We start from the raw sequence: 27,208 nt of genomic DNA, 5'->3' as shown, positions 1-27,208 counted from the left end.
TAGCCACGCCCCCTTGGCCTCCCCGCGCTCCTCTTGGCGGCGGCCCCCGTCCCTTTCTCACATAGCCCCGCTCCCTCGCCCTCCCCGCGCTCCCATTGGTCGAGACCCCCGACCCCCTCCCCCGTAGCCCCGCCCCCTCACCCTCCCTCCTTTCTCATTGGTGGCGAGCCCCGTCCCTCTCCCCCTTTAGCCCCGCCCCTCGCCCTCCCTCCTTTCCCCTTGGCGGCGATCCCCGTCCCTCTCCCCCGTAGCCCCGCCCCCTCGCCCTCCCTCCTTTCCCCTTGGCGGCGAGCCCCGTCCCTCTCCCCCTTTAGCCCCGCCCCTCGCCCTCCCTCCTTTCCCCTTGGCGGCGAGCCCCGTCCCTCTCCCCCTTTAGCCCCGCCCCCTCGCCCTCCCTCCTTTCCCCTTGGCGGCGAGCCCCGTCCCTCTCCCCCTTTAGCCCCGCCCCCTCGCCCTCCCTCCTTTCCCCTTGGCGGCGAGCCCCGTCCCTCTCCCCCGTAGCCCCGCCCCCTGGCCCTCCCTCCTTTCCCCTTGGCGGCGAGCCCCGTCCCTCTCCCCCTTTAGCCCCGCCCCTCGCCCTCCCTCCTTTCCCATTGGCGGCGAGCCCCGTCCCTCTCCCCCTTTAGCCCCGCCCCTCGCCCTCCCTCCTTTCCCATTGGCGGCGAGCCCCGTCCCTCTCCCCCTTTAGCCCCGCCCCCTCGCCCTCCCTCCTTTCCCATTGGCGGCGAGCCCCGTCCCTCTCCCCCTTTAGCCCCGCCCCCTCGCCCTCCCTCCTTTCCCATTGGCGGCGAGCCCCGTCCCTCTCGCCCGTAGCCCCGCCCCTTCGCCCTGGGCGTCTTGTCCCGGCGCGGCCGCCGTCGCGTGGGCCGGGCGGGGCGGGGAAGGGAAGATGGCGCCGCGGCGGGCGGCGGGGCGCTCCCGGGCCCGGCGGGCTCCCGGCGCCTCGGCCCGCCTCCCTTCCCCTCCCCTCCGCCTGCCGGACTGACGGACCCCGCGCCGCCGCCATGGACGAGCCGCCGCGGTAAGGCGCGCCACCCTGCGCTGAGCGCCGCGTCCAGCCCGCAAGCGCCCCCCCCCCCCTCTCCCCCGCGTGCAGCCCCGTGGTGCAGGCGGGGAAACTGAGGCCCGGGGAACGGCGGGCCTTACTCTGTGCAGAGCGCTGTGCTAAGCGCTGGGGGAGACCCAGGGGCATCAGGCGGTCCCACGGGAGGCTCCCCGTTGATCCCCATTTTAATAATAATAATAGTAAAGGTGTATGTTAAGCACTTACTAGGGGCAGAGCGCTGTGCTAAGCACTGGGGTTGATAGAGGGTCATCAGGCCGTCCCACGGGAGGCTCCCCGTTCATCCCCATTTTAATAACAATCATAATCACGTTGGTATTCAAGTGTTTACTCTGTACAGAGCACTGTGCCAAGCGCTGGCGGAGAGACGGCGCAATCACTGATGGTATTTGTTAAGCGCTTACTATGTGCCAAGCACTGTTCTAAGCCCTGGGGGAGATAACAAGGAAATCAGATTGTCCCACATGGGGCTCGCAGTCTGCATCCCCATTTGACAGATGAGGTAACTGAGGCCCGGAGAAGTGAAGCGACTTGCCCAAGGTCACCCAGAAGACAAGTGGGAGAGCCGGGATTCGCACCCGCGACCTCTGACTCCCAAGCCCGGGCTCTTTCCACCGAGCCACGCCGCTTCTCGGTGACGTTGGTGTTTGTTCAGCGCTCACTATGTGCCGAGCGCTGTGCTGAGCGCCGGGGGAGAGACAGGGTGATCAGGCGGTCCCAAGGGAGGCTCGCAGTTCATCCCCATTTTACAGACGAGGGAACCGAGGCCCAGAGCAGTGAAGCGACTTGCCCACGGTCACACAGCTGACAGGTGGCAGAGCTGGGATTCGAACTCATGACCTCTGACTCCAAAGCCCGTGCTCCTCCCGCCGAGCCACGCTGCTTGTCGATTGGAATTTCGCTCCCTTCTTGTGTCTCTGCGGCCTTCCGAGACTTAGTTGCCGTCGCCCTCCGCGCCCTCCCTGGGGAATCCCGGACCTCGACGCTCGTCCCCGGCGTCTTCGGAGCCGTCGCGTCGGCGGGAAGGGAGACTCTTTCCATTCGCTGGTATTTATGGAGCGCTCACTGCGCGCCGAGCGCTCGGAACGGACGGGTGGGTAACGCACGGAGACGGTCCCTGCCCCTTCATTCGTTCATTCAGTAGTATTTATTGAGCGCCTACCGTGTGCCGAGGGCTGTGCTAAGCGCTCGGAATGGACGGATCACTAACGGATAGAGCCGGTCCCTACCCCTTCATTCCTTCATTGAGTAGTATTGAGCGCTTACTATGCGCGGAGCACTGGACTGAGCGCTGGGAATGGACAAATCGCTAACGGAGACGGTCCCTGCCCATTCATTCGTTCGTTCAATAGTATTTATTGAGCGCTTACCACCACTGCACTAAGCGCTCGGAACGGACAGGTCGGTAACGGAGACGGTCCCTGCCCCTTCACTTCATTCGTTCATTCGATAGTATTTATTGAGCGCTTACCATGTTGCAGAGCACTGCACTAAGCGCTCGGAATGGACAGATGGGTAACGGATAAAGTCCCTGCCCCTTCCTTCGTTCATTCAATACTATTTACTGAGCGCTTACCACGTGCAGAGCACTGGACTAAGCGCTGGGAATGGACAGATCGCTAACAGATAGAGACGGTCCCTGCCCCTTCCTTCCTTCATTCATTCGATAGTATTGATCGAGCGCTTACTATGTGCAGAGCGCTGGACTAAGCGCTCGGAATGGACAGATCGGTAACAGAGAGACGGTCCCTGCCCATTCGTTCCATAGTATTTGCTGAGCGCTTACTATGCGCGGAGCACTGGACTAAGCGCTCGGAATGGACAGATCGGTAACAGATAGAGACGGTCCCTGCCCCTTCATTCATTCAATAGTACTGAGCGCTTACCGTGAGCAGAGCACTGTACTGAGCGCTCGGAACGGACAGATGGGTAACGGAGACGGTCCCTGCCCCTTCATTCATTCATTCGATAGTATTGAGCGCTTACCATGTGCAGAGCGCTGGACTAAGCGCTCGGAATGGACAGATGGGTAACAGATAAAGTCCCTGCCCCTTCCTGCATTCATTCAGTAGTATTTATTGAGCGCTTACCACGTGCGGAGCACTGGACTGAGCGCTCGGAACGGACAGATCGGTAACGGAGACGGTCCCTGCCCCTCTTTTCATTCATTCGATAGTAGTGATCGAGCGCTTACCATGTGCGGAGCGCTGTACCGAGCGCTCGGAACGGACAGATCCGTAACGGAGACGGTCCCTGCCCCTTCCTTCGTTCGTTCGATAGTATTTATTGCGCGCTTACCGTGTGCGGAGCGCTGGCTAACGGAGAGAGACGGTCCCCGCCCCTCGACGTCCCTCCGGATCCGGTGGCCGAGGGGAGGAGGCGCCGGCCGTTAATTCCGTCCTCGGCCCGCGGGTAATGGGGAGCGGCGTTCCCGGTAAAGCTCGGAAGCCTTTCCGGTCCGAGCGGACGTCGAGGAGAGCGGGGCGGGAGACGCGCGTAGGGAAGCCGGATTCCTCCGCAGCGGCGGCGGAAGGGAGACGGGCGTCTCCGCCGAGGTCTCCCGGGAGGAAACGGGCCGAGGGCGACGGGCTCCGTCCGAACGGGAGGGAAGGGCGGCCTCCCGAAGCGGGACGGTTCGCGGCGGGGCCGGCCGCCGGTGGTGTTCCGAGGGAAAAGCTCGCCGGAAAGAGGCCCGCGGGGCCTGCCGTCTGTCAGGCTGACGGCTTCGGGCCCCGCCTCGCGCCTCCCTCTCTCCGTGGCCTTTGCGAGCCGCCGTCGGGCCCCGCGAGACGGGGAGAGGCGGCGGCCCGGCGGCCCGGGGATTCTCCGGCGGCCCGCGTCGCGTCGTGATAACGAGGAGAAGAATGTTGGGATCCGTTAGGCGCTCACTACGCGCCGAGCGCCGGGGTAGACGCGGGGGAATGCGGTGGGCCCCCGGGAGGCTCCCCGTCTCCATCCCCCTTTGGCGTGATTCGTTCCTCTCTGACTCGCATCATTCATTCACTCGGCAGTACGTACTGAGCGCTCACTCCGGGCAGAGCGCCGGACTGAGCGATGGCGATCCGCGGGGTGGTGATGGTCGTCGGCGCTCCTGCCGCCCCTCAAACGGCCTTTCCCCTTTGGCGCCGCAGCAGGTGACCGCAGGCCGTCCGTCCCGCGGTGGCTTCGCGACTCGCTCACCCTGGTATGTCCCGAGCGCTCACTACGTGCAGAGCGCTGGACTGAGCGCTCGGAGCGGACGAATCGGGATACGGCGACGGTCCCGGCCCTCGGAGGCGCTTCCGGTCTCCGCCGCCTTGTCAGCCGGGGGACCGTGGGCGAGTCGCTTCCCTTCTCTGGGCCTCGGTTCCCTCATCCGGAGAAGGGGGAGGAAAGCTGTGAGCCGCACGTGGGACCCCCACCCCCCCCCCCCCAGCGCTCAGCACAGCGCTCCGCGCGTAGTAAGCGCCTAACGAACCCCGACGCCGGCAGCAGTCGGCCTCCTCGCGGATTCCCCCCGCCCGTCCTTCCGCTCAGTAAGCGCTCAGTAGATACTATTGAATGAATGAACGAACGAATGCCCTATTGTACTCTGCCGAGTGCTTTGTTCCGCGTTCTGCGCGCGAGCGCTGAGTGGGTCGTTCTCACTGACCTGAAATTTTTAGCCATTTTAATATTCTGCCCTTGGTTGCGAGCAGCGCGGCTCAGTGGAAAGAGCCCGGGCTTTGGAGTCAGAGGTCACGGGTTCGAATCCCGGCCCGGCCCCCTGTCAGCCGGGTGACCGTGGGCGAGTCGCTTCACTTCTCGGTGCCTCCGTGACCCCGTCTGTCAAATGGGGATGAAGGCCGCGAGCCCCACGCGGGACCACCTGGTTCCCCTGTGTCTCCCCCGGCGCTTCGAACGGCGCTCGGCACGTAGCGAGCGCTTAACGGATACCCGCATTATTATTTATTGTCGCTCAAATCCGTTGCGAAAATAGAGCACGGTGGTTTAATTGAGCACTTAGAGTCTCAGCCCCTCGAGGGCAAGGAACCGCGTCTCCGACTTGCCGCTCCCGAGGGCCCGGTCCGGTGCTGGGCGCGGAGCATTCGTCCGAATCTACCGACGACGGCGACGCGGGTGGGAAACGTGGTGGCGCACGCCCTCGCCCGAGCACCCAGTACAGTGTCGCGCACCCCGTACGCGCCCCACGGCTACGCGGGGCATCGGGCGGCGCGCGGGAACCGGGGAAGTCCTCGCCGCGGCTGTAGCCGTAGCTGCCCCCCCCCCCAACCCGAGCGTCCGTGCAGCCCGGCGTGCCGTGAAGGGATGATTCCGCGACGGGACTCCACGGGTTCTGGCCCGCGTGAGGAGGGGCCCGCCGGGCCTCATTCATCGATTCGATCGTATTTATCGAGCGCTTACTACGTGCGGAGCGCCGGACTGAGCGCTCGGAATGGATTGCTTTGGTCCCGGGGCGGGGGCTTAGGCGGGGAAGGGAGTCGGGGGGGCTTCCCCGGCCAGCAGAGCGCGAGGAGCCCCCCCGCCTCCACCCCCCGTGCGGGTTTGCGCAGGATGGGGGCTGGAAGGGACGCTCCGCTTTCCGTCGGCCCCGCGGGACGATGATGATGATGATGATAATGATGATGATGATGCCGGCTTCGGGCGGGCGGCGGGAGCGTTGTGAATGACGACGATCTAGACGGATGATGATAATCGCGCGGGCGGAGGCCACGTGGCCTGGGAGGACGGGGTTGCCCGCTGTGGGACCTTGGGCGAGTCTTACCTGTAAAATGGGGATCTGATACCCGTCCTCCCTCCCCCTTAGGCTGTCAGCCACATTGGGGATTTCATAGGTCACGGGTTCGAATCCCGGCCCCCGCCCCTCGGCAGCCGTGGGACCGTGGGCGAGTCACTTCGCTTCCCTGGGCCTCGGTGACCTCGTCTGGAAAGTGGGGATGAACCGGGAGCCTCACGTGGGACGACCCGATGATCCTGTCTCTCCCCCAGCGCTTAGAACGGTGCTGTGCGCGGAGTAAGCGCCTAACCGATGCCGACGTTACTATTATTAACTCTGGGGTAGATGGGGCCGGGCCTGGCTTGCTTATCCGGTGTCTCCCCCGGCGCTGAGCGTGGCACGTGGTGAGCACTTGAGAAACGCCCCCTATTATTAGCAGGTGCCGAGCACCGTGCCGAGCCCTGTTGTAGACTGGGGAAACCGAGGCACAGAGCAACTAAGCGACATGCCCAGAGTCACGCAGCAGCCGAGCGGTAGAGCCGGGATTCGCACCCAGTCCCGAGCTCCTAGGCCGCGCCGCTTTCCTCTTGTCCTAGCGTTCATCTCCCCACGCAGATTAACGGAAGCATGCGATGAATCACATTGGCGCAGACCCTTTCCGTAAAAGAAACCGCCGCCCGGGTGCCGGGGGAGCGATCCGGCCCCCCGTGCGGAAGGTGGAAACCCCAGGTTTCGGGTCGGGTCCGAAGTCGGCGTTCGCAGCCGTTGCGCGCGCGATGGGAGTACGCCGAGGCGCTTCCCGGTGGAGGCGATTCCCGACCTTCGGATCTCGCTGGACGGCGCGTTAAGGCGACCCGAGTGTGGGGACGTCGCGGCGGAGACGCCTTCCAAAATAGACTCTGAAATCACGTCGACGTTAGGGAAGAGAAGGAAGTCCCGGGAGACTTAAAACGAGAGCTCCAACAGAACTGGAGAGAGCCCGGATGAATTCGGGTTCAGTCGTTGGAAAATGCGGGGGAAAATTCAGCGTTTGCGTGAATTTAAGCCCGTAAGCGAAGAAGCCGCCGGCCGGCCCCCTCCGCCGCCGGCTTTCCTCCCGGTAATCGGTTCGCGTGCGATTTTACGCTGTGTGGGGCCGGGGTGGCGCCGGCATTCGGTTGGATGCGGCGAGATCATTCTTTTGACCTTCTGACGGGGTTCGCTCTAGGGCCGGGCGAGAAGTGCGCAACGTGGGACCACCTGATTCCCCCGTGTCTCCCCCAGCGCCTAGAACGGTGCTCGGCACCTAGTAGGCCCAATGCCCACATTATTATCGTCATGATAATAATTCCAGAAACCGCTTCGCACTGAGGTTGCCCAGCCGGCTTATGATTTCGAAGGTCCATCCACCGCTGGTGTTTCTTGAGCGCTTGCCCTGTGCAGGACACTGCGGTAAGCACTTGGGAGAATCGATACCACAGAGTTCCCTGCCCGTAACCAGCTCACGGTCTAGAGGATGTTGTTAAAACGGATTTGGAGCGTCTGCACTGGGTACAAGCAGGTTTTTTTCCTTTTTCGCTCCCCAAGTCGTTGCTCGCGCGGTTCTTGATTTACAGCTTGGAAACTTTATAATGCAATCTAAGGATCAGCAGGCTTAATTTATGTAGGCTCAGGCTGCGCAGAAAATACCAGTCTTTAAGAAGCATTTTTTTTTTTTGGTAGGAAAAGAGCTGAAGGGAAAAGAAGAAAACCCAAACAGGGAGCGGGCATGGCACAGTGGCTCGAACTCAGGCCTGGGAGTCAGCAGGTCCTGGCCGATCCCTGCTCTGCCACGTGTCTGCTGCCTGACCTTGGGCAGGTCACTTCTCTCTGCCTCACTCGTCTGTAAAACGGGGAGCGAGACCGTGAGCCCCACGTGGGAAGGGGACTGTTTCCGCCCGAGCCCTCGGCACGGTGCCTGGCGCGCCGTAGGCACCTGACAGAAGCCTTAATTATTATTCTCAGTAATGATGTTGGTATCGGTTAAGCGCCGACCACGTGCCGAGCACCGTCCTCAGCGCCGGGGTAGACGCAAGGGAATCAGGTCGTCCCACGTGGGGCTCCCAGTCTTCATCCCCATTTGACAGATGAGGGAACCGGGGCACCGAGAAGTCAAGTGACTTGCAGCTGACAGGTGGCCGAGCCGGGATTCGAACCCCTGACGTCTGACTCCACAGCCCGGGCTCTCTCCACCGGGCCGCGCTGCTCGGGGTCAAAGAAGCAGAGTGGCCGGAGAGCCGCGACCTCTTGGGACGGCGGCGGCGTGGCTCGGTGGAAAGAGGCCGGGCTCGGGAGTCGGAGGTCGTGGGTTCGAACCCCGGCCCTGCCGCCTGTCAGCTGGGTGACTGTGGGCGAGTCCCCTTACCTCTCTGGGCCTCAGTTCCCTCATCTGTAAATCGGGGACGAAGGCCGTGAGCCTCACGTGGGACCATCTGATTCCCCTGCGTCTCCCCCAGCGCTTAGAGCGGCGCTCTGCACCTGGTAAGCGCTTAACAGATGCCAACCTTATCGTTAACATTATCACTGAGCTCGTAGCGCGTGCAGAGCGCTGTGCAGAGCGCTGTACCAAGCCCCGGGGAGAATACGCTACAACCGAGTCGGTAGACACGGTCGCCGCCCACCACGGGCTCACGGTCTAAAGGGGAGCATGGCTAGATTTCACTGAAATCACTGGATTTCTCACTGGGTTCCGGGCAGAGGGGCCGGGTTAATATTCATTCCCAAGTTCGTACCTTCACAGCGTGGCTAAACCCCGCCCTTTTCTCACCAGCCAAACTGTTGCCACATTAATTTCGGGCACTCGTCCTGCCCTGCCTTGATCGTCAGCCTCCTCGCGGCCCTCTCTGCCTCCCGTTTCTCCACGCTTCAGGCCGCGCTTGACTCTGCCGCCCAAATCATTTTTCCGCACGGTCTCTCGGGCCACGTCCCCCGCCCCTCGGGAACCTCCAGCGGCGGCCCGTCCCCCTCCGCGTGTTAAGCGGCGACTCCTCGCCGTTGGCTTTAAAGCGGTCGATCCCCTCGCCCCCTCCTCTCTCCCCTCGCTCCTCTCCTTCTCGGAGGTCACGGGTTCGAATCCCCGCTCGGCCGCCTGTCCGCCGTGCCACCGTGGGCCAGTCACTTCACTTCTCGGTGCCTCGGTTCCCTCATCTGTCACATGGGGATGAAGACGGCGAGCCCCACGTGGGACCGCCCGATTCCCCTGGGTCTACCCCGGCGCTTGGAACGGTGCCGCTCAACAAATACCGACATTATCATTATTATTGCTTCCACGGAGCCCCCACACCTCACTCCTCTAATGCCGGCCTTCTCACTGTACCTCGATCTTCTTCTTCTTCCAGACCTCTAGACTGTAAGCTCATTGCGGGCAGGGATTGTGCCTTTTGCATTACTATATCGTACTCTCCCAAGTGCTCAGTGCGGTGCTCTGCGCGCAGTAAGCGCTGAGTGAATACTGACCGAATGTCTTGAAACTCGGGATATGGAGCGACCCCCCCCCCCCCCCCCAAGAACGTCCTCGCACCACCCGAGAGATTTGACGGCGAAATGGGGGGCGCGCCTAGTCGACAAGGATGCGAACGAAACGAGAGGCGGGAAGAGGCGAGCGAACGGAGCACGTTCCGTGCCAGGGAACCCGGAAGCGTCTGAAAAGAGAGATTCCCACTCCACGCATTTGATCTCCGGTGTCGAAAGTTGAATCTCTCTTTTCATTTCTTTCCAAAATCTTGAGCAGCGGGTCCGTATCGTGGGACGTTGGATCCTCCTCCTCCCTCCCCCTCCCAAACACACACCTCCCCAGACTTAAAGACTTACTTTAGGTAGTGACTCAAGTTGAAGAGGTCTTCTGACAAAACGCCCCGTAGCCGGAAGTAGGAAGAATAGCAGGTTGGGATTGAGTGCCGGGCAAGCTGCGAAAGGCGGGTGATGTCTCACACGGGGCTTAATGCCTGGCCGGATTTCCTGGAAAATGGTTAGTTGCCCCTTCTAAAGCCACTCTGGTTCTAGGCAGGGCCCCGTGGGGGGCCTGAGAGCGGCGAGTCCCCTGCCTTGGAGTCGGCCTCGGTAGCCCGAGGAGGTCTGGCAAGATTGTGGCCCGTAGCCCGTGGCTGATGGGAGCCGCGCTCTAGGATCCGGGCTGGGGATCCGGCCCGGGCTCCGTAGGGGTCTGGGCCTTCGCACACTCCTAGGCTTGACCCTCCATTTTCTAGGGAGATAGAGGATGAGGTAAAATTTGCCTGGGGGCGGAGGGGAAAGGGCCCATCCTTTGCCTCCTTGGTTCCCCCCTTTGCTGATGGATTCTCCAGAAAATAAAATGAAGCGCATGCCACATAGGTGAAACATGGAGCGGCGGGGTGGCCTAGTGGATAGAGCGCAGGTCTGGGAGGCAGAAAGTCCGGGGTTCCAATCGTGGCTGTGCCGCTTGTCTGCTCGGTGACCTGGGCCAAGTCAGATGCTCTGCCTCACTTAGCTCACCTGGAAAATGGGGATTAAAACCGTGAGCCCCGCGTGGGACTGTATCCGACCCGATTTACCTGTGTCTACCCCACTGCCTGGCCCATCAGTGCTTCACGAATACCACCGTTATTATTATCGTTATTATCAGTACACGTTTTGGCAATGATACGTCCTGGTTTTCATCGAGGATTCGGCCCATCGATCGATCTTATTGAATGCTCACTGTGTTGAGAGCACTTTAGGGCCTGTGGGCAAGTCCACTATAGCCGTCGGTAGACACTTTCACGGCCCCTGAGGAGCCTTTTTTTTTTTTTTTTTTTTAAGTCGGCGGTTTCCGGTTAACTCGGAAGTTGTATATTTTATTACAGGCCGTCGTCTTCCAAAATAATCTGCATTGCCCGTATCCCGCCCGAACTAGCTCGTCGGCGAAGTTAAGCTAAATACGCCTCCCTTTCTGGGAAGCGCCAAACCTGTAATCTCGTCGCCGGGCCCTGCAGAGCCTCCCCTTCTCAAGGCTGGGCTGGGGGTGGGTAACGTGAGGCCTCTGCTTTCCTTGTCACGATAGTTTTCGTGGCGGTCACACCCTGATTCTGTGCATGCCGGTTCTTAAAATTCAGAGCGCGCTTGAGGGTGTGTAGAGGGATTCAGAGTATTTTCTTTGTCTAATGGTGTCGTTAAGGGCCGACTACGTGCCCGGCATCGTCCGAAGCGCTCGGTTAGATGCGAGGCAGATTGGACACAGTCCAGGTCCCACACGGGACTCACGCTCTTCATCCCCATTTTACAGATGAGGGTTCTGAGGCTCAGAGAAGTGAAACGTCTTTCCCCAGGTCACGCGGCAGCCAGGCGGTGGAGACGGGAACAGAACCCGGGTCCTGACTTCCGGGCCCTTGCTCCGTCCACTAAGCCTCACCGCTTCCCAACTGCCAACCCACCGAATGCCTACTTGGGTCTTTTTGGCCGTCGCGGTGGTGAGCGGGAGCACGGGTGGGTGACCGCTAATGGGGATCCTCCTCGCACCGTGAGTTGCTTCTGACGACAAGCCTCGTTTTGTTGGGCTGCTGGTTTTTGCAGAATGCAGATGTAGGAAATTGGGAGGAAAGGATTAGCCCCGTTTAAGAAAGACAAAATCTACTTGTTTTGGCACCACTCCGCTCCGCGAAGGCTATTTAGACAGAGTCATTTGTAAGAAAGATTAATTCTTTCCACCCTGACTGGAGCAACTCTAAAACCGATCGTGTTGGATCGCCGCGGAAATCCTCGTGCTGCTTCCCGCACGGAAACTCGTAGTTTGCGTGTGGTGATTTTAGCAAATAATAACGTCAATAATAACTGTGGGGTTCGTTGAGTGCTTTCTATGTGCCAGGCACTGCCCTAGGTGCGTAGGTAGGTGCACGATAACCGGGTTAGACCCGGTCCTTCCCCCACGTGGGAATCTCAGTTTGGGCGGAAGGGAGAACGGATATTGAATCCCCATTTTACAGATGTGGAAACTGAGAGAAATCAGGTGATTCGCCCGAGGTCATTGGGCGGGTAAGTGACTGATCTCCCTGGGATATTTACATATCTCTGCAAAAGTATATAGGGATGAATTTGTAGTTGTCGCTCACAGCGTAATGGTCGATGCCGTAATCTCCCCCTTGACTTTTAGCTCGTTGCGGGCAGGGAATGTGTCTACCGGCTCAGTGGTAGTGCATGCCGGTTCTTAAAATTCAGAGCGCAGTCGGTGCTCAGGGGATAGGATTAACTGATTGGAAGTGAATCTGTTCACCGAAGCGGATCTCTCCCTTGCCGTGGAAATGGGAGAATTCTTAACCTTGGAGTCAGGGAAATAGAAACGACACACTTGGAAGATCTTGTAGCTTTGCTGCTGCTGTTTGTCTCGCAGTTGAAATTGGCTTCCGGGAGAGTTGGAAGTCATTAGGCTGTCACGAGTCACTTCTTCGTGTCTGTCGCGCTTGCGGACCTAGCGTGTGAAGTCGAGGGAACCGTCGGCGAACGGAGGCCCTTCGGATGGGCAGCAGACCTTTGACCTGCTCCAAAGAGGTGCGGGGTAGTTTCTTTCGTCCTTCGTGTCGGTAACCTCGGCAGCAGACCGGCTTTCTAATAGGGCCTGTGCGGGGCACCACCTGTCCCCGGTAATCCGGGTACAGCTGGTTGCCTTAAACCTCTGGAAAACCCTTCGGGGAAGCGGGTGCCCCGAGATCTCGTCCCTGTGGGCCCAGAATTCCCCGGGCACAGTTATTAATAAGTTTACAGCATATCCTTGGCATCATCTCTCCCATTCAGCCCACACGTTCAATCTGTCACCAGATCCTGTCTGTTCAGCCTTCACAACATCCCGAAACCCCCGCCCCCCCCCCCCCCAACTCCGTCCGGACGGCTACTCCGGGGATCCGACCGCTCATCGTCCCCTGCCGTGGCTGCTGCGTCCGCCTCCTCGCTGACCTCCCCGCTTCCCGTCTCTCCCCGCTCCCAGTCCGTACTTCATTCTGCTGCACAGATGGTTTTTCTAGGAGACCTCTCAGTCCGTGTTTCCTCACGCCTCAGGATTCTCTGGTGGTTGCCCAATCCACCTTGGCATCGGACAAAAACTCCTCACCTTAGGCTTTCAAGCCGTCGGTCACCTTGCCCCCCTCCTGCCTTACCTCTCTGATTTCCTACTACTACAACCCAGAACTCTCACTTGGCTCCTCTGATCCCAACCTACTCTCTGTACTTCGACCCTCGCCCACAGTACGACCTGGAACCCCTCCCGCCTCCCTCTGGGCCACGCTCTCCACCTCGTTCAAGCCGCACGTCCTTCGAGGGGCCTTCCCTGGCTAACCCCTAATTTCCCCTCCACCCGCTCCCTTCGGCGTTGCCCTGCCGCTTGGATTTGAGCCCCTTAAGCACTCGATTCGTTCAGTTCCTTCCTTCAGTCGTATTTATCCAGCGCTTACTGTGTGCAGAGCGCTGTGCCACCTGCTTCGGAGAGTCCAACGCAGCGATGAATAGACACATTCCGTGCCCACAGCGAGCTGCCAGGCTAGAGGCAGCTTCAAGTCTTGGTTAACCCCACCCTCAGCCCCTCTCATATCTGTAAAGTCTCCCCTTGCCTGCAGGCCACCTTTTTTTTTTTTATTATCGGTTTTAAGCGCCTACTCTGCGCCAGGCACCGTATTAAGCTCTGGGGTAGATACAGTGGAAAGAGCCCGGGCTTCGGAGTCAGAGGTCATGGGTTCGACTCCCGGCCCTGCCACTCGTCAGCTGCGTGACGGTGGGCGAGTCACTTCACTTCTCTGTGCCTCGGTTACCTCACCTGTAAAATGGGGATTAAGTGTGAACCTCACGTGGGACGACCTGATGCCCCCGTGTCTCCCCCAGCGCTTAGAACGGTGCTCTGCACATAGGAAGCGCTTAACAAATACCAACGTTATTATTACAAGCTAATCAGGTTGGACACAGTTCATATCCTACGTGGCTCACCGTCTTGATCCCCGTTTTACAGACAAGGTAACGGAGGCACAGAGAAATGAAGTGACCGGTCCAAGGTCACACAGCGGACAAGCGGCGGGGCCAGGATTAGAATTTAGGTCCCCTGGAGTCCCGGGCCCCTGCTCCGACCACCAGGCCATGCTGCTCCACGTGGGCAGGGAACGTTTCTACTCACTCTGTTACAGTGTACTCTCCCAAGCGCTTAGTACAGTGCTCTGCACACACCACGCGCTCAGTAAATACCGTCGGCTGATCAGTCCGGCCAGAGGAGCAGAATTGAGGCTCCTCGAGGTGCGGGGTCCAAGGCCCACCCGTCGCCACAGCGGCCGCTTCAGTAGCCCTGGACCCTCCAGAGCTTCTGTGGACACCTCGCGCTGCGTCCGCTGTTCTTTTAAAGAATAATTCCATTTTCTCCTGTTTACCTTGGGGTATTATCGTGCTAGCGACGAAGCATCGAATGAATCTAGATGTGCTAATTCATTTCCATTAATCGATGCCTTATTAACATTTTTCCCAAATTACCCACTCCAGTCTGTCTCTGTAGGCAGACTGCTCTGCAGACAGATTGCTTTCTTCTCCATGGCACATGTCTTTAGGTAATAGAGTGAGAAACAGAACTTTTTGTCAGGCTTTCCAGCTGGGAGATTTGTTGCCTTCAAAAAGCTGTGATTAAATGCTTCTGAGAGCCCGCAAGGCAGAAGTTTGGGTCTTTTTTAAATCCAGAATTTGCTAATCTTGCTCAGCCGGGGCTAATCGCGGCAGCTCCCTGAGGAAACTCTCGCAACTGTCATCTTCGGAAACCTGGGGGTCCTGGAAAAATATACATTTTTCTAAGTATAAATATGTTTGTGCCTAAGTGTAGATATTCTCCGAGTGTATTTCGAGAAGCCACGTGGCCTCGTGGGTGGAGTGTGGCCTTGGTGACAGAATGACCTGGGTTTTAATCCCGGCTCCGCCACTCGTTTGCTCTGTGACCTCGAGCGAGTCGCTTCACTTCCCTGGGCCTCGGTCACCTCATCTCTGAAATGGGGATTAAGGCTGCGAGCCCCGCCCGGGACACGGGCCGTGTCCAACACGATTAGACGTGTACCTACCCCAACGCTTAGTACGGTGCCGGGCGTACGGTAAGCACACGGCAGATACCTTGGTAGCGTGTCAAGTCCTCTTCATTGCTTATTTGGTTCTCTAGTGATTGCATTACCGCGGAAGCACCTATATACGTATTTGTAATTGATTTATGTTAATGTCCGTCTCCCCCTCTAGACCGTAAGCTCATCATGGGCCGGGGATGGCCGATTATTGTTATATCACGCTCTCCCAAGCACGGAGCACGGCGCCCTGCCCGCGGTAAGCGCGCAAGCAGTACGACAGACCGACTGACGTCCGGGCTAAGTGCCTGGGAGTGTACAGTGGGAGTAGTAGACCCGATCCCTGCCCTGAAGGACTTTTAATCTAGACCATAAAATAAGTTACAGATAGAAGGAAGGAGCGGAGTGTATCAGATAGGTAAATAAGCGCTCCTGGGTGTGAGTCGCCAGGTGCTTAGGTGGTATGGAAAGGCTGAAATCGCGGTAGGTGTGTGTGGGGGGGGGCGGAGGGTCTCAGATGGGGAGATCCGACGCTAATCATGGAAGGCCTCCTGGAGGAGGTGTGATTGCAGAAGGCCTTAGAAGATGAGGAGAATGGGAAGCGGGAAGGACGAGGGGTGTTCCTGGCGGCCATGTCGGAGTGAACAGGACGTTCGTGGTGGGAGAGAGGAAAGTGAGGCCGAGTGAGTAGCTAGTAATGGCAATAATAATAATGGTGTTTGTTAAAGCGCTTATTACGGGCCGGGCGCTGTACTATGCCCCGAGATAGATAGAAGATAAGCAGGTTGGGACACAGTCTGCGTCCCGCACGGGGCCCACAGCTTTCGATCCTCGTTTCCCAGATGAGGAAACGGAAGCCCGGAGGAGCCAAGTGAGTTGCCCAAGGTCACCCGGCAGACGAGTGGCGGATCCGGGATCGGAGTCCAGGTCCTCTTACCGTCTAGGTCCTCTGGCTCCCGGGCCCGTGGTCTTTCCCCTAGGCCCCGCTGGCTAGTGTGAGGTAAATGAAGAGCGTGAGCCGGGGCGTACAAGCGTCAAGGAGCGGATAGGTCGGAGGGAGAGAGCCAGGTGGAGCGCCCTGAAGCCGCGGTCAGGCATTTGTTTGACACGGGGGATATCAGGTGACCTCTGAAGGTTTTCCAGCGAAGAGACCTTCTGAAGGGAAGGTCTTCCCTCGGGGGAAGCAGCGTGGCTCGGTGGAAAGAGCCCGGGCTTCGGAGTCGGAGGCCATGGGTTCGACTCCCGGCTCTGCCGCTCGTCGGCTGCGTGACCGTGGGCGAGTCGCTTCACCTCTCTGGGCCTCGGTTACCTCATCTGTAAAATGGGGATTAAAACCGTGAGCCCCACGTGGGACAATCTGATCACCGCGTATCCCCCCAGCGCTTAGAACAGTGCTCTGCACATAGTGAGCGCTTAACAAATGCCACCGTTATTATCTCTCAGGTCCCTCACCTTCGGAAAGGGTATTCAACCCCCGTTGTCCCGCCTCCTTAAACTGTGAGCCCCACGTGGGATGGGGACTGTGTCCCCCCGATTAGAGCGTGCGCCCGTCAAAGGGCAGGGACCGTCTCTATCTGTTGCCGACTTGTTCATTCCGAGCGCTTAGTCCAGTGCTCTGCACATAGTAAGCGCTCAGTAAATGCTATTGAATGAATGAATGATTACTCGCATCCACCTCAGTACTTGGAACGGTGCTCGTCACGTGGTGAGCGTTTAACAGATGCCATAAGGATAAAAAAAGAAAAAAGGAGGAGAAAGGGCTGAGGCAGAGAGGTGGATCTGGGAGTCATCCGCCAAGATTTGGCCGCGGAAGCCACGGGAGTGGTTGCGTCCCCCGGGGAGTGACTGTAGATGGAGAAGAGAAAGGGAGCCGGGACAGAACCTCGAGGGACATTCGCGATTGGCAAGTGAGAGCCGTCGGCTGAATAAACCAAGGAGGATCAGGAGGAGACGAGTCAGGAGAGGACTGACCGTCTGAAAATCCAAGGATTTTTTGTTTTACCGGTATTTAAACACTTATTATGGGCCAGGCACTGAACGAGAAACGGGGGTCGATTCGAGATAATCAGGTTAGACCCAGTCCACGTCCCACGCGGGGGCTCACGGTCTTAGTCCCCGTTTTACAGATGAGGTAACTGAGGCCACAGAAGTTAAGCCACTTGCCCAAGGTCACACAGCGGGCGGGTGGCAGAGTTGGGATGAGAACCCAGGTCCTCTGGTAGCCAGGCCTGTGCTCCTTCCGCTAGACCGTGCCGCCTCTCTTAGTACCAAGGGTGAGTTGGTGTTTCCACAGGGCGTCAGCGTCCGCTTAGAACAGTGCTCGGCACATAGTAGGCGCCTAACCAATACCGTGATTATTGTTGTCATTACTGTGTCCAAGGCAGCCGAGAGGTTGAGGAGAATCAGGAGAGAGTTGAGTCCACGCGAGGTGGCAAGAAGAGGAATGCATTGGTGGCCCCGGAGGGAGGGATCTGTTGCTTGAACAGGACGGAGAATGGACTGGAGAGGGTCAAGGTGGGAAACACAATAATAATAATAATAATGTTGGTATCGGTTCAGCGCCTACTGGGTGCAGAGCACCGTTCTAAGCGCTGGGGTAGATACGGGATAATCTGGTTGTCCCACGTGAGGCTCCCGGGCTTCATCCCCGTTTTACCGACGAGGTCACTGAGGCCCAGAGAAGTGAGGCGACTCGCCCACAGTCGCCCGGCTGACACGTGGCAGAGCCGGGATTCGAACCCGCGGCCTCTGACGCCCAAGCCCCGGCTCTTTCCACCGAGCCACGCCGCTTCGACACGTCCATGCCTGCCAATGCAGGAAGCGATCTCCCCTAACCGTTTTTTGGTGAGGTTTGTTAAGCGCCTACCGTGGTGCCAGGCACGGCACTGAGCGCCGACTGGCAGTCCCACATGGGCTCCCCCTCTTCATCCCCATTTTAGAGATGTGGTAACTGAGGTCCCGAGAAGTGGAGCCACGTGCCCCGGGTCACCCAGCAGCCAAGCGGAGGATCCGCGATCAACTTGGAGGGCGGCTCTCTCTGTCTGTGCGTCACCGCGCGTGGCCTTAATTGCATTCGTTTGTCTTTATCGTTTGTGAGTAGGATCTCGGTACTCCTCCTACTGATGGTGGTTTCTGTTGGGTGCTTCCTCTGGTGCTGGGGTAGAGAAGCAGCGTGGCTCAATGGAAAGAGCCCGGGCTTCGGAGTCAGGGGTCAGGGGTTCGAATCCCGGCTCTGCCACGTGTCAGCCGGGTGACTGCGGGCGAGTCGCTTCGCTTCTCTGGGCCTCGTTTCCCTCATCTGGAAAATGGGGATGAAGACCCCCACGTGGGACGGCCCGATTCCCCTGTGGCTCCCCCAGCGCTTCGAACGGCGCTCGGCACATAGTAAGGGCTTAACAAGATGCCAGCGTCGTCATTATTATTGCAAGAAAATCCAGCCAGACCGGGTTCCTGTCCCATATGGGGCTCGTGGTTTAAGGGGGAAGGAGGATAGGCTTTTCGTCCCCATTGTACAGATGAGGAAACTGAGGCCAAGACAAGGGCAGCGACGTGCTCAGGGCCACACCGTGGTACCGTACTCTCCCGAGCACTGTGCACGGCGCTCTGCACACAGTAAGCGCTTAATAAATGCGACTGAATGAGAAAGGGGCGGAGGCAGGGTTGGAAACCGAGTCTCCTGACTCCCAGACCTGGGCTCTTTCCGCTAGGTCGAGTCGCTTACTCCGGGACTCGTCGTGGGTCTGCCTTTTGCAGTTTCGACTGCCAGCTCCTCCGGGTCAGAGATCCTGTCTTTTTCTTGTACGTCCCCGAGTGCCTCCTTTAAGGTTTCCCACAAAGCAGGCGCTCATGAAGAGACGTTCTCCGATGATGATGCTTTAGCCGAGTTAGGGACCGCCCCGCCCTCTGAGAACCTCCAAGAGGACGTTCTGTGCGGCGAACACCTCCGCTAAGTCTCCTGTGGCCTACCTTCCCAAGCGCCTAGCACAGTGCTGGGCACGTAGTAAGCGCTCAATCAATATCATTGACTGACAGAATCGACAAGACCTGGCAAGAAGGACATTCAGGCAGGTGAACTAAAAGTGACACGTCCTCTTTATTGTTTTAAGAGCCCCGAAGCCAGGTGTCCTGCTTGTACATCGTTGTTGTGTCGAGAAGCGGCCCGGGCCTTGGAGTCAGAGGTCAGGGGTTCGGATCCCGGCTCTGCCGCCGGTCAGCCGGGCGACTGTGGGCGAGTCCCTTCACTTCTCTGGGCCTCAGTGACCTCGTCTGTCAAATGGGGATTGGAAGACTGTATCCAACCTGATTCCCCTGTGTCTACCCCGGGCGCTTAGAACTGTGCTCTGCACATAGTAAGCGCTTAACAAATTATTACGATCGGTGTGGTCTCCCGAGCACGTCGTACGAGGGCTTTGCCCCCGGTACGCGCTCGATAAATACCGTCGAATGAATGAGGGAATTGTACCTGATCAGGGAGGGGGAATTGGGTGCAGAGCGACTCCGAGAGGGTGTGGTTCTCTCTGTAGGAGAGCTGGCGACCAGACGCCGAGATGATGTGAAAGCGGACGTGGAGGAGCTTCCGGTCTAACCGGAGAGAGGCAAGCAGAGGTGAAGTGCAAGGGTTAAAATACGAGAGTCGCTATAAATAGGAGAGAGTGCACCGAAAGAGGACTGTGGTTAGCCTGCCCATTAAATCATCGGCGACTGAACTCAAACTGTCATCTTGGGGTTGAGCAGAGCGGTAAGGGCCTCTTGCAGGGTCGCCAGTGAAAGAGAAAGAGTTGGAGAATAGTCAGGTTGGGGCCGGGGGATGGGCCGCCCTTGTCTTTCTGTTGGGAAAGACGTTTGGAGAAGCCGCGTGGGCTGGAGGATGGAACACGGGCCCGGCAGTCCGAAGGACCTGGGTTCCGTTCCCGGCTCCTCCGGTTGTCCGCAGCCTAGTACGGTGCTCTGCACATGGTGAGCGCCAGTAGATCCTATTGAATGAATGAATGGATGGGTGACCCTGGGCCTGCTCCGTGCCACAGTCCCCTCATCTGTCAAATGGGGCTGAAGACCATGAGCCTCCTGTGGGACAGGGTCCGACGCGATTAGCTTTAGTCTACCCCAGCCCGTAGTCAAGGGCCTGACACATAATAAGCGCTTAACAAATACGATATGCAAAGGAGAGGAAAAAAAGGGATAATGCGAGTAGCTGCTTGGATGAAGGAAGGGAGAGGGGTTGGCGTGGCTGGGTGTGGAAAGGGATGGACTGGAAAAGCGATCTTCCCTGTCAGAGAGGGAGCCAGCCGGGACTGCCGAGGTCGGGGAGTGGGGAGGTTTCTCACGGGGTCGGACCCTGAGCGGCCCCGACTCTCCTGCGTGGCGGGTAGAGCACGGACCTGGGTTCTAATCCCCTTTCTGCCACCTGTCTGCCGGGTGACCTTAGGCAAGTCACTTCTCTGGACCTCACTTCCCTCGTATGTCAAATGGGGATCGAGACTGTGAGCCCCATGTGCAACAGGGACCGCGTCCAATCCGAATTGCTTGTATCCACCCCAGTGCTTAGAACAGTGCCCGGCCCGCAGTAAATGCTCAGCAAATACCACGGTTACTATTGGTGGCATTATTGCTATTATTACTGTCAGTCTTCAGGCCCGGTCATGGGGCAGGAGAAGATGGTCTGGTCATTTTCAGGCTTTGGTGAAAGGCAGGAACAGTTGAAAAAGAAAACCAATCTTTTAGGAGCAGTGGACTGAAAGCGAAGGCAAGGAAAATGTCGACCTTTCTAAGGGAAGAGAACATGTGGAGTGGAATCGTTCAATCAGTCGGTAGTTAGCGGGCGCTCACTGTGTGCCGAGCACTGTACTAAGCTCTTGGAAGATTACAACAGAGTCGGTAGACACGTTCCCCGCCCACAGTGAGCTTATTCGTCAGGTAGACCCTCAGACCAAGTTCCCGAGTGGCAGTCGCAGGCTCTGATTTACTCTTGCTTTATTCGGTGTGAAGATTTTTCAGGACTGAATGACCCCAATACTTGCATCTAGGCTAAATCAATAACCCTGTTCATCTTTATCGTGGAAAAAAAAATTGTAGGTGAAAAACGTACATAATCAATCTTACTACCCACTCTCCTAGAGGAGAAATTATCGGTCATAAAAGCGCACGTATAAAGTAAAAGAAAAAAATTCCAGTTGAGTCCCAAAATTCATTCATTGTCGTATTTACTGAGCGCTTACTGTGTGCGGAGCACTGTACTAAGCTCTTGGAAAATACATTTCGGCAACAAATAGAGACAATCCCTGCCCAGTAACGGTGTCACAGTCTAGAAGTGGGGGGAGAGAGACATCAAAACAAGTAAACAGGCACTGCTTTTTCACATGGTGCCTGAAAACATGCAATTTTCAGGGGGTGGTCCATTCTCTCTCTTTTTTATGGTGTTTGTTAAGCGCTTATCATGTGCCGGGCACTCTACTAAGCGCTGGGGTAGGTACAGGCAATCAGGTTGGATACAGTCCATGGGGCTCACGGTCGTAATCCCCATTTTTCAAATGAGGTAACCGAGTCACAGAGAAGTGAAGCGACTCGCTCCAGGTCACACAGAAGTCGCAGAGCCGAGATTATAACCCAGGTCCCCTGACCCCCAGGCACGTGCTCTTTTTCCACTCGGGCCATGCTGCTTCTCGGGGGCAGGTCAGAACTCTTGAAAGACGATGATCCTGACGAAGTTGGAAAAATTAGGTAACACATTTATTTGTGTTTCTAATTTTACCAGTAGTAGAGAGAACTGGGAGTTCTGCTACTTATTGTTTTTCTGTGATGAAAACCTGAAGAGCTGCCAAAAGTGTTAGAGGGCCTTATTTATTTATTTATTTAATCTTCTGGTACCATCTGCCCCGGGAGTGTTTCATCATTTACTTTTGCATTTTAACAACTCTTTCCCTTCAGATAGATTTATGCCCCGGGTGTTTTGCTTTGAAGATTTAGTGGCCTTATTGTGCCTCTCTGCTGAGTGGCAGTGGGTCGTCTGCTTCCCATTCCGGTCATTTTAGCAGATATAGGTCGATCCGTGATATTTACCGAGCGCTCACTCTGGGCGGAGCACTGTACTAAGAGCTTTTTTTTTACGGTATTGAAGCGCTTGCGATGTGCCAGACAAGTTAATCAAGTTGGACACAGTCCCTGTCCCACCTGGGCCTCACCGTCTTAATCCCCATTTTACAGATGAGGGAACTGAGGCACTGAGAAGTTGAGACCTGCCCAAGGCCATACCGCGGAAACGTGGTCCTTCTGACTCGCGGGCTCGGGCTCTACCTGCTTATCGAGATGGAGCCCGGTTTTCTCCTGGGACTTACCAGTTGTGGAAGAACGCATGCGGTTTGGAGCAGGGTTGTAATAATCATGACGACGTTGGTATTTGTTAAGCGCTTGCTATGTGCAGAGCCCTGTTCTAAGCGCTGGGGGAGATACAGGATCATCGGGTCGTCCCACCTGAGGCTCACGGTCTTCATCCCCATTTTACAGATGAGGGAACTGAAGCCCCGAGAAGTGAAGTGACTCGCCCACAGTCACCCAGCTGACGAGCGGCAGAGCGGGCATTCGAACCCATGACCTCCGACGCCCGAGCCCGGGCCCTTTCCACTAAGCCACGCCGCTTAGGTCAGTCGACAGCGCGTTTTGGAAAGTGCCGTCGTGAAGCGATGGCCGTCCTTTTGTTGTTCCGCTTTCCACTTGGCCTGGCCGTCGTCGACGGCCACCTCAGCTAGGTAGCCGAATCCCGCGGCAAGAGGAAATTCTTTGTTTCGGATGAGAAGCTGACTGGCCCAGTGGAAAGAGAACGGGACTGGGGGCTAGGAGCCTGGGAGTACGGATCCGTAATGTATCTATTTTAATATTTTAATGAGACCCAAAACCCGTGGCGGGCAGGGAACGTCAACGTTAGAATTGTACTTTCCCAATCACTTAGTACAGTGATCTGTGCACGGTCCAGGGCTTATTAAATAAGACTGACAGCTGTTAATTTTTTTCAAAATGGTATGTAAGAGCTTACTGTATGCCAAGCACCGGGGGTATAGTGAAGATAATCAGATCAGACACATCCCCGGATGCCCACACGGGGCTCGTGGTAATAATGTTGGTATTTATTAAGCGCTTACTATGTGCAGAGCACTGTTCTAAGCGCTGGGGGGATGCAGGGTTGTCCCTCATGGGGCTCACAGTCTTCATCCCCATTTTACAGATCTGTTTATTGCCATCGTTCTCGTCCGCCCGTCTCCCCCGATTAGACCGTGCGCCCGTCAAAGGGCAGGGACCGGCTCCATCTGTTGCCGACCTGTTCATTCCAAGCGCTTCGTCCAGTGCTCTGCGCTTAGTGAGCGCTCAGTAAATACTATGGAATGAAAGTAACCGAGGCCCAGAGAAGTGAAGCGGCTCGCCCGCAGTCACACAGCTGACAAGTGGCGGAGCCGGGATTAGGACCCATGACCTCTGACTCCCAAGCCCGGCCTCTTTCCACTGAGCCACGCTGCTTCTCCTCATCGTCTGAGGAGAGGGCGGTCAGCTCCGGCACTTCCTCGTCGTCGTCATCGTCAGTGGTATAATTGGGCGCTTACCGTGCGCAGAGTAATAATAATAATACCGTTGGTATTTGTTCAGCGCTTACTAGGTGCAGAGCACCGTTCTAAGCGCTGGGGGAGATACGAGGTAATCAGGTTGTCCCACATGAGGCTCACAGTCTTAATCCCCATTTTCCAGATGAGGTAACGGAGGCCCAGAGAAGTGAAGTGACTCGCCCACGGTCACCCGGCCGACAGGATTCGAACCCATGACCTCTGGCTCCCAAGCCCGGGCTCTTTCCATTGAGCCACGCTGTACTAAGCCCTTGGAAGAGTACGTTACAACATAGTCGGCGGACAGATTCCCTGCCCACAATGAGCTTACAGTCCGGAGGGGGCAAAGGCCGTTCACAGAAATAGAAAATGGAAAATCCCTAATTTGTAGATCCGTTCGGTGGGGCTGGGTGGGGGGCCGGGGAAGGGGAGGAATCTCCCCAAAGGTTACAGATGTCAAGTGTCGTGGCTCAGTGGCAAGAGCCCGGGCTTTGGAGTCAGAGGTTATGGGTTCGAATCCCCGCTCGGCCACTTGTCAGCTGTGTGACTGTGGGCGAGTCACTTCACCTCTCGGTGCCTCAGTTCCCTCATCTGTAAAATGAGGATGAAGACTGCGAGCCCCACGTGGGACAACCCGATTCCCCTGTGTCTACCCCGGCGCTTAGAACAGTGCTCGGCACATAGTAAGCGCTTAACAGATACCAACATTATTATTAAGTGTGCGAGTCCCTAGAGCTTCTTTAGTGACGAGTGAAAGATTCGCGTCGGTCGGCTGTCAGCCTATCCCTCGCCCGGCGGCTTCGGTTTTGACATCCCCAAGCTGCGCGCCGGCTCCCTGCACAGTTTCCCCGGCCTCCCTTGCGCTGTAATCTGGAGGATCCGCGCGCTCCTGGCTGTGCCGTCGGGCCTCATGCCCAGGGAGACACGCGGAAGACTCTGAGTCACTTGGCGGCGTCTGGCACCGGTGCGGTGGGCTGACGGTGAACCTGCGGAAAACCCAGGTCGCGGTGCAGCCCACCCCCAGAGAGCTCTGTGGACCACCAGATATTTCCGGGCGTATTGCGACCTGGCTCGCGCCGGAGTACAGACGGAAGCTTCCGCGGCGCGGAAAGCGCGAACCGGTGCGATTGGGCCCTCCGCCGCCGAGGAGGCCCTCGGTGATGACGATACCTGTGGCGTTTAGGCGCTTGCTACGTGCCGAGCGCTGTCCTAATCGGGAAGCAGCGTGGCTCGGTGGCAAGAGCCAGGGCTTGGGAGTCGTAGGTCATGGGTTCGACTGCCGGCTCTGCCGCTCGTCAGCTGTGTGACCGTGGGCGAGTCACTTCTCTGGGCCTCAGTTCCCTCGTCTGTAAAATGGGGATGAAGACTGCGAGCCCCAAGTGGGACGACCTGCTGACCCTGTATCTCCCCCGGCGCTCAGAACAGTGCGCTGCACCTAGTAAGCGCTTAACAGATGCCAACGTGATGATTATCACTGAGCTCTGGGGTGGATACAGGTATACTGGATTGGACACAGTCCCTGTCCCATGTGGGGCGCACGGTCTCTATCCCCGTTTTGCAGATGAGGGAACCGAGGGCCAGAGACGTGAAGCGACTTGCCCGGCGTCACGCGGCAGGCACGTGGCAGAGCCGGGATTAGTACCGATGACCCGCTGACTCCCGGGTCCGTGCTCTAACCGCCACCCCGTGCGGTAGCCGCGGTGTGAAGCCGTGGCCCAAGTTGCCGACTTTTCAGCCAGGCACCACCCCCGTCCAAGCCACGGACGACGAGAGGGCACCGAGCTCCGATGGCGTCTCTGTAGAAATCACGAGCAGAGAGAGACGGGGCGGCCTCGGACTCCTGCACGGAGCTTTAGCACAACTCGTGTGATCCTGAAGCGGTGCCGCGGGGCCTTAAATGGCCCTCGAGATCCCGATCTTCCAGCAGAAAGACGAGCGAGGTGACCGCGGGGACCACCAATCAGTCGGCGGTATCCATTGAGCGCTTGCTACGTGCAGAGCACTGTACTGAGCACTCGGGAGAGTACAGTATATCAGACTCGGTAGGCACATTCCCTGCCCGCAGCAAGCTGAGCAGCAGCGCGTCCTAATGGATAGAGCTTGGGCCCGAGAGGAGGACGTGGGTTCTAATCCCACTTCCTCCACGTGTCCGCTGTGGGGTCTCTGTGCCTCATTTACCTCATCTATAAAATAGGGATTAGGTCTGTCGGCCACATTAAGACTGACCGGCTTCTCTCTACCCCAGCACTTCCTACGGCGCTGTAGAAAGTGCTTAACAGCTTAAAAAAAGAAAAATTTGGCAAGCCCTCGGTAGAATTGTTTCAAACAGATGGTGGAAGACTGAGTTAACTGCCCAGCCCTCAGTGCGGTGGATCTAGGCTTGAGAGCGCTGCAGCGTCAGGAAAGCGCCGGGAGAGTCCTGCGTTTGCAGACCGCACGAAAGCATCAACCGACCAGAAGTCTGGCAACTGCTAAGCCCACTTGGCCGCCCCGAGGAGTTTACTGAGATCCTCGGGCATCTCCCCCTCGGTCGCTGTTGGCCAAACCAAGCCTTAGTCACATCGCCCTCGGAGTAAAGTAGAACTGCGAGACGCAGCGTGGCCCAGTGGGTAGAGCACGGGCCGGGGAGGGGGTCGGTCAGTTGTATTTATCGAGTGCTTACCGGGCGCGAGGCTAAGCGCTTGAGAGAGGGCGGCGCGACGCTAGAAAGGAATGTATCCTCCCCCCTCCACAGCGAGCTTACGGTCTGAGACGGGGAGACGGGCATCAATATCATTAAATGACAGATACGCACGTAAGTGCCGTGGGGCTCGGAGGGAGGATGAATAAAGGGAGCAGGTTAGGGATACGCAGATGGGGGAGGAAGAAGAGGAAAAGAGGGCTTAGGGGAGGCCTCTTAGAGGAGATGCGCCTTCAGTTAGGCTTGGAGGGGATCGGGGGCATTAATTGTCGTTAGGATGTGAGGAGGGGCAGTGCGTTCCAGGCCAGAGGTGGGTGAGAGGTCCAGGGTAAGATAGACCAGATTGAGGTACAGTGAGAAGGTTAGCGGGTCAGGAGGACCTGGGTTTTAATCCTGGTTCCACCACATGTTGACTTGGGACAAGTCACTTCATTTCTCTGTGCCTCGGTTACCTTATCTAAGAAATGGGGATTCAGAGTGTGAGCCCCTTGTGGCACTGGACTGTGTCCAACCCGATGAGTCGGTATCTACCCCAGTGCCTAGAACAGTGCCTGGCGCAAAGTAAGCACGTATCAAATACCTTTTTTTTTTTTAAAGGTTACAGGGGGAGACGTATTAATGTAAAAAATTATAGCTATATACAGAAGTGTTGTGAAGTCGAGGGTGGAGTAAGGGATGCAAATTCAAATGCAGATCGACGCGGATGCTCGGACATCCCTAGAGCTGTGTTTTGAGTTTTATTTCCGAAGCTGGGTTCAGTTAGTTACCACCTCAGTGCCGTTTGGAAAGAGTTTCTTCCATTGTTCCGTTGTACCCAAGTACCTGAAAATTTTTTTGTTTGTGCACTGTGTGATCTCCGCCCTCCCCGCCCCCGGGACCTGGATCGGGTCTAATTCCTTCCTATGCATTCATTCAGTCGTATTTATTGATCGCTTACTGTGTGCAGAGCACGGTACTAAGCGTTTCATCTCCCCCAGCACTTCGTACAGCGCTTTGCACACTGTAAGCACTTAGTGTCGCTCAGTGAATCCTGTTTATTGCGTACATGCTGTATCCAGAGCACTGTACTAAGCTCTCGGGAGTGTGCAGTGTACCAGAGTTGGTAGGCACGTTCCCTGTTACTCCCCTTTCTGCTACTAAAACCCATTC

General features: G+C 57.4%; 1 protein-coding gene across 5 annotated transcripts in view; it reads left to right on the top strand.

Moving 5' to 3' along the window:
• The first annotated feature begins 945 nt into the window (after nt 1-945).
• The window catches only part of MAP3K4 (mitogen-activated protein kinase kinase kinase 4), a 165,344-nt gene continuing 139,081 nt past the window's right edge, over nt 946-27,208 (top strand). For 4 of the 5 annotated variants that reach the window (XM_029054517.2, XM_029054505.2, XM_029054512.2 and 1 more), the window contains exon 1: nt 947-1,021. In XM_029054517.2, the coding sequence (XP_028910350.1) occupies nt 1,005-1,021 (17 nt within the window). In that variant the 5' untranslated portion in view covers nt 947-1,004. Of the gene's footprint in view, nt 1,022-27,208 lie in introns of all 5 variants that reach the window. The other variant, XM_029054497.2, reaches the window with a different exon arrangement.

The sequence above is a fragment of the Ornithorhynchus anatinus genome, chromosome 2, assembly GCF_004115215.2.
Source record: "Ornithorhynchus anatinus isolate Pmale09 chromosome 2, mOrnAna1.pri.v4, whole genome shotgun sequence".
NCBI classification, from domain to species: domain Eukaryota; kingdom Metazoa; phylum Chordata; class Mammalia; order Monotremata; family Ornithorhynchidae; genus Ornithorhynchus; species Ornithorhynchus anatinus.
The sequence above is the reverse complement of the archived record's forward strand: the minus strand, read 5'-3'. Positions and strand labels throughout refer to the sequence as shown.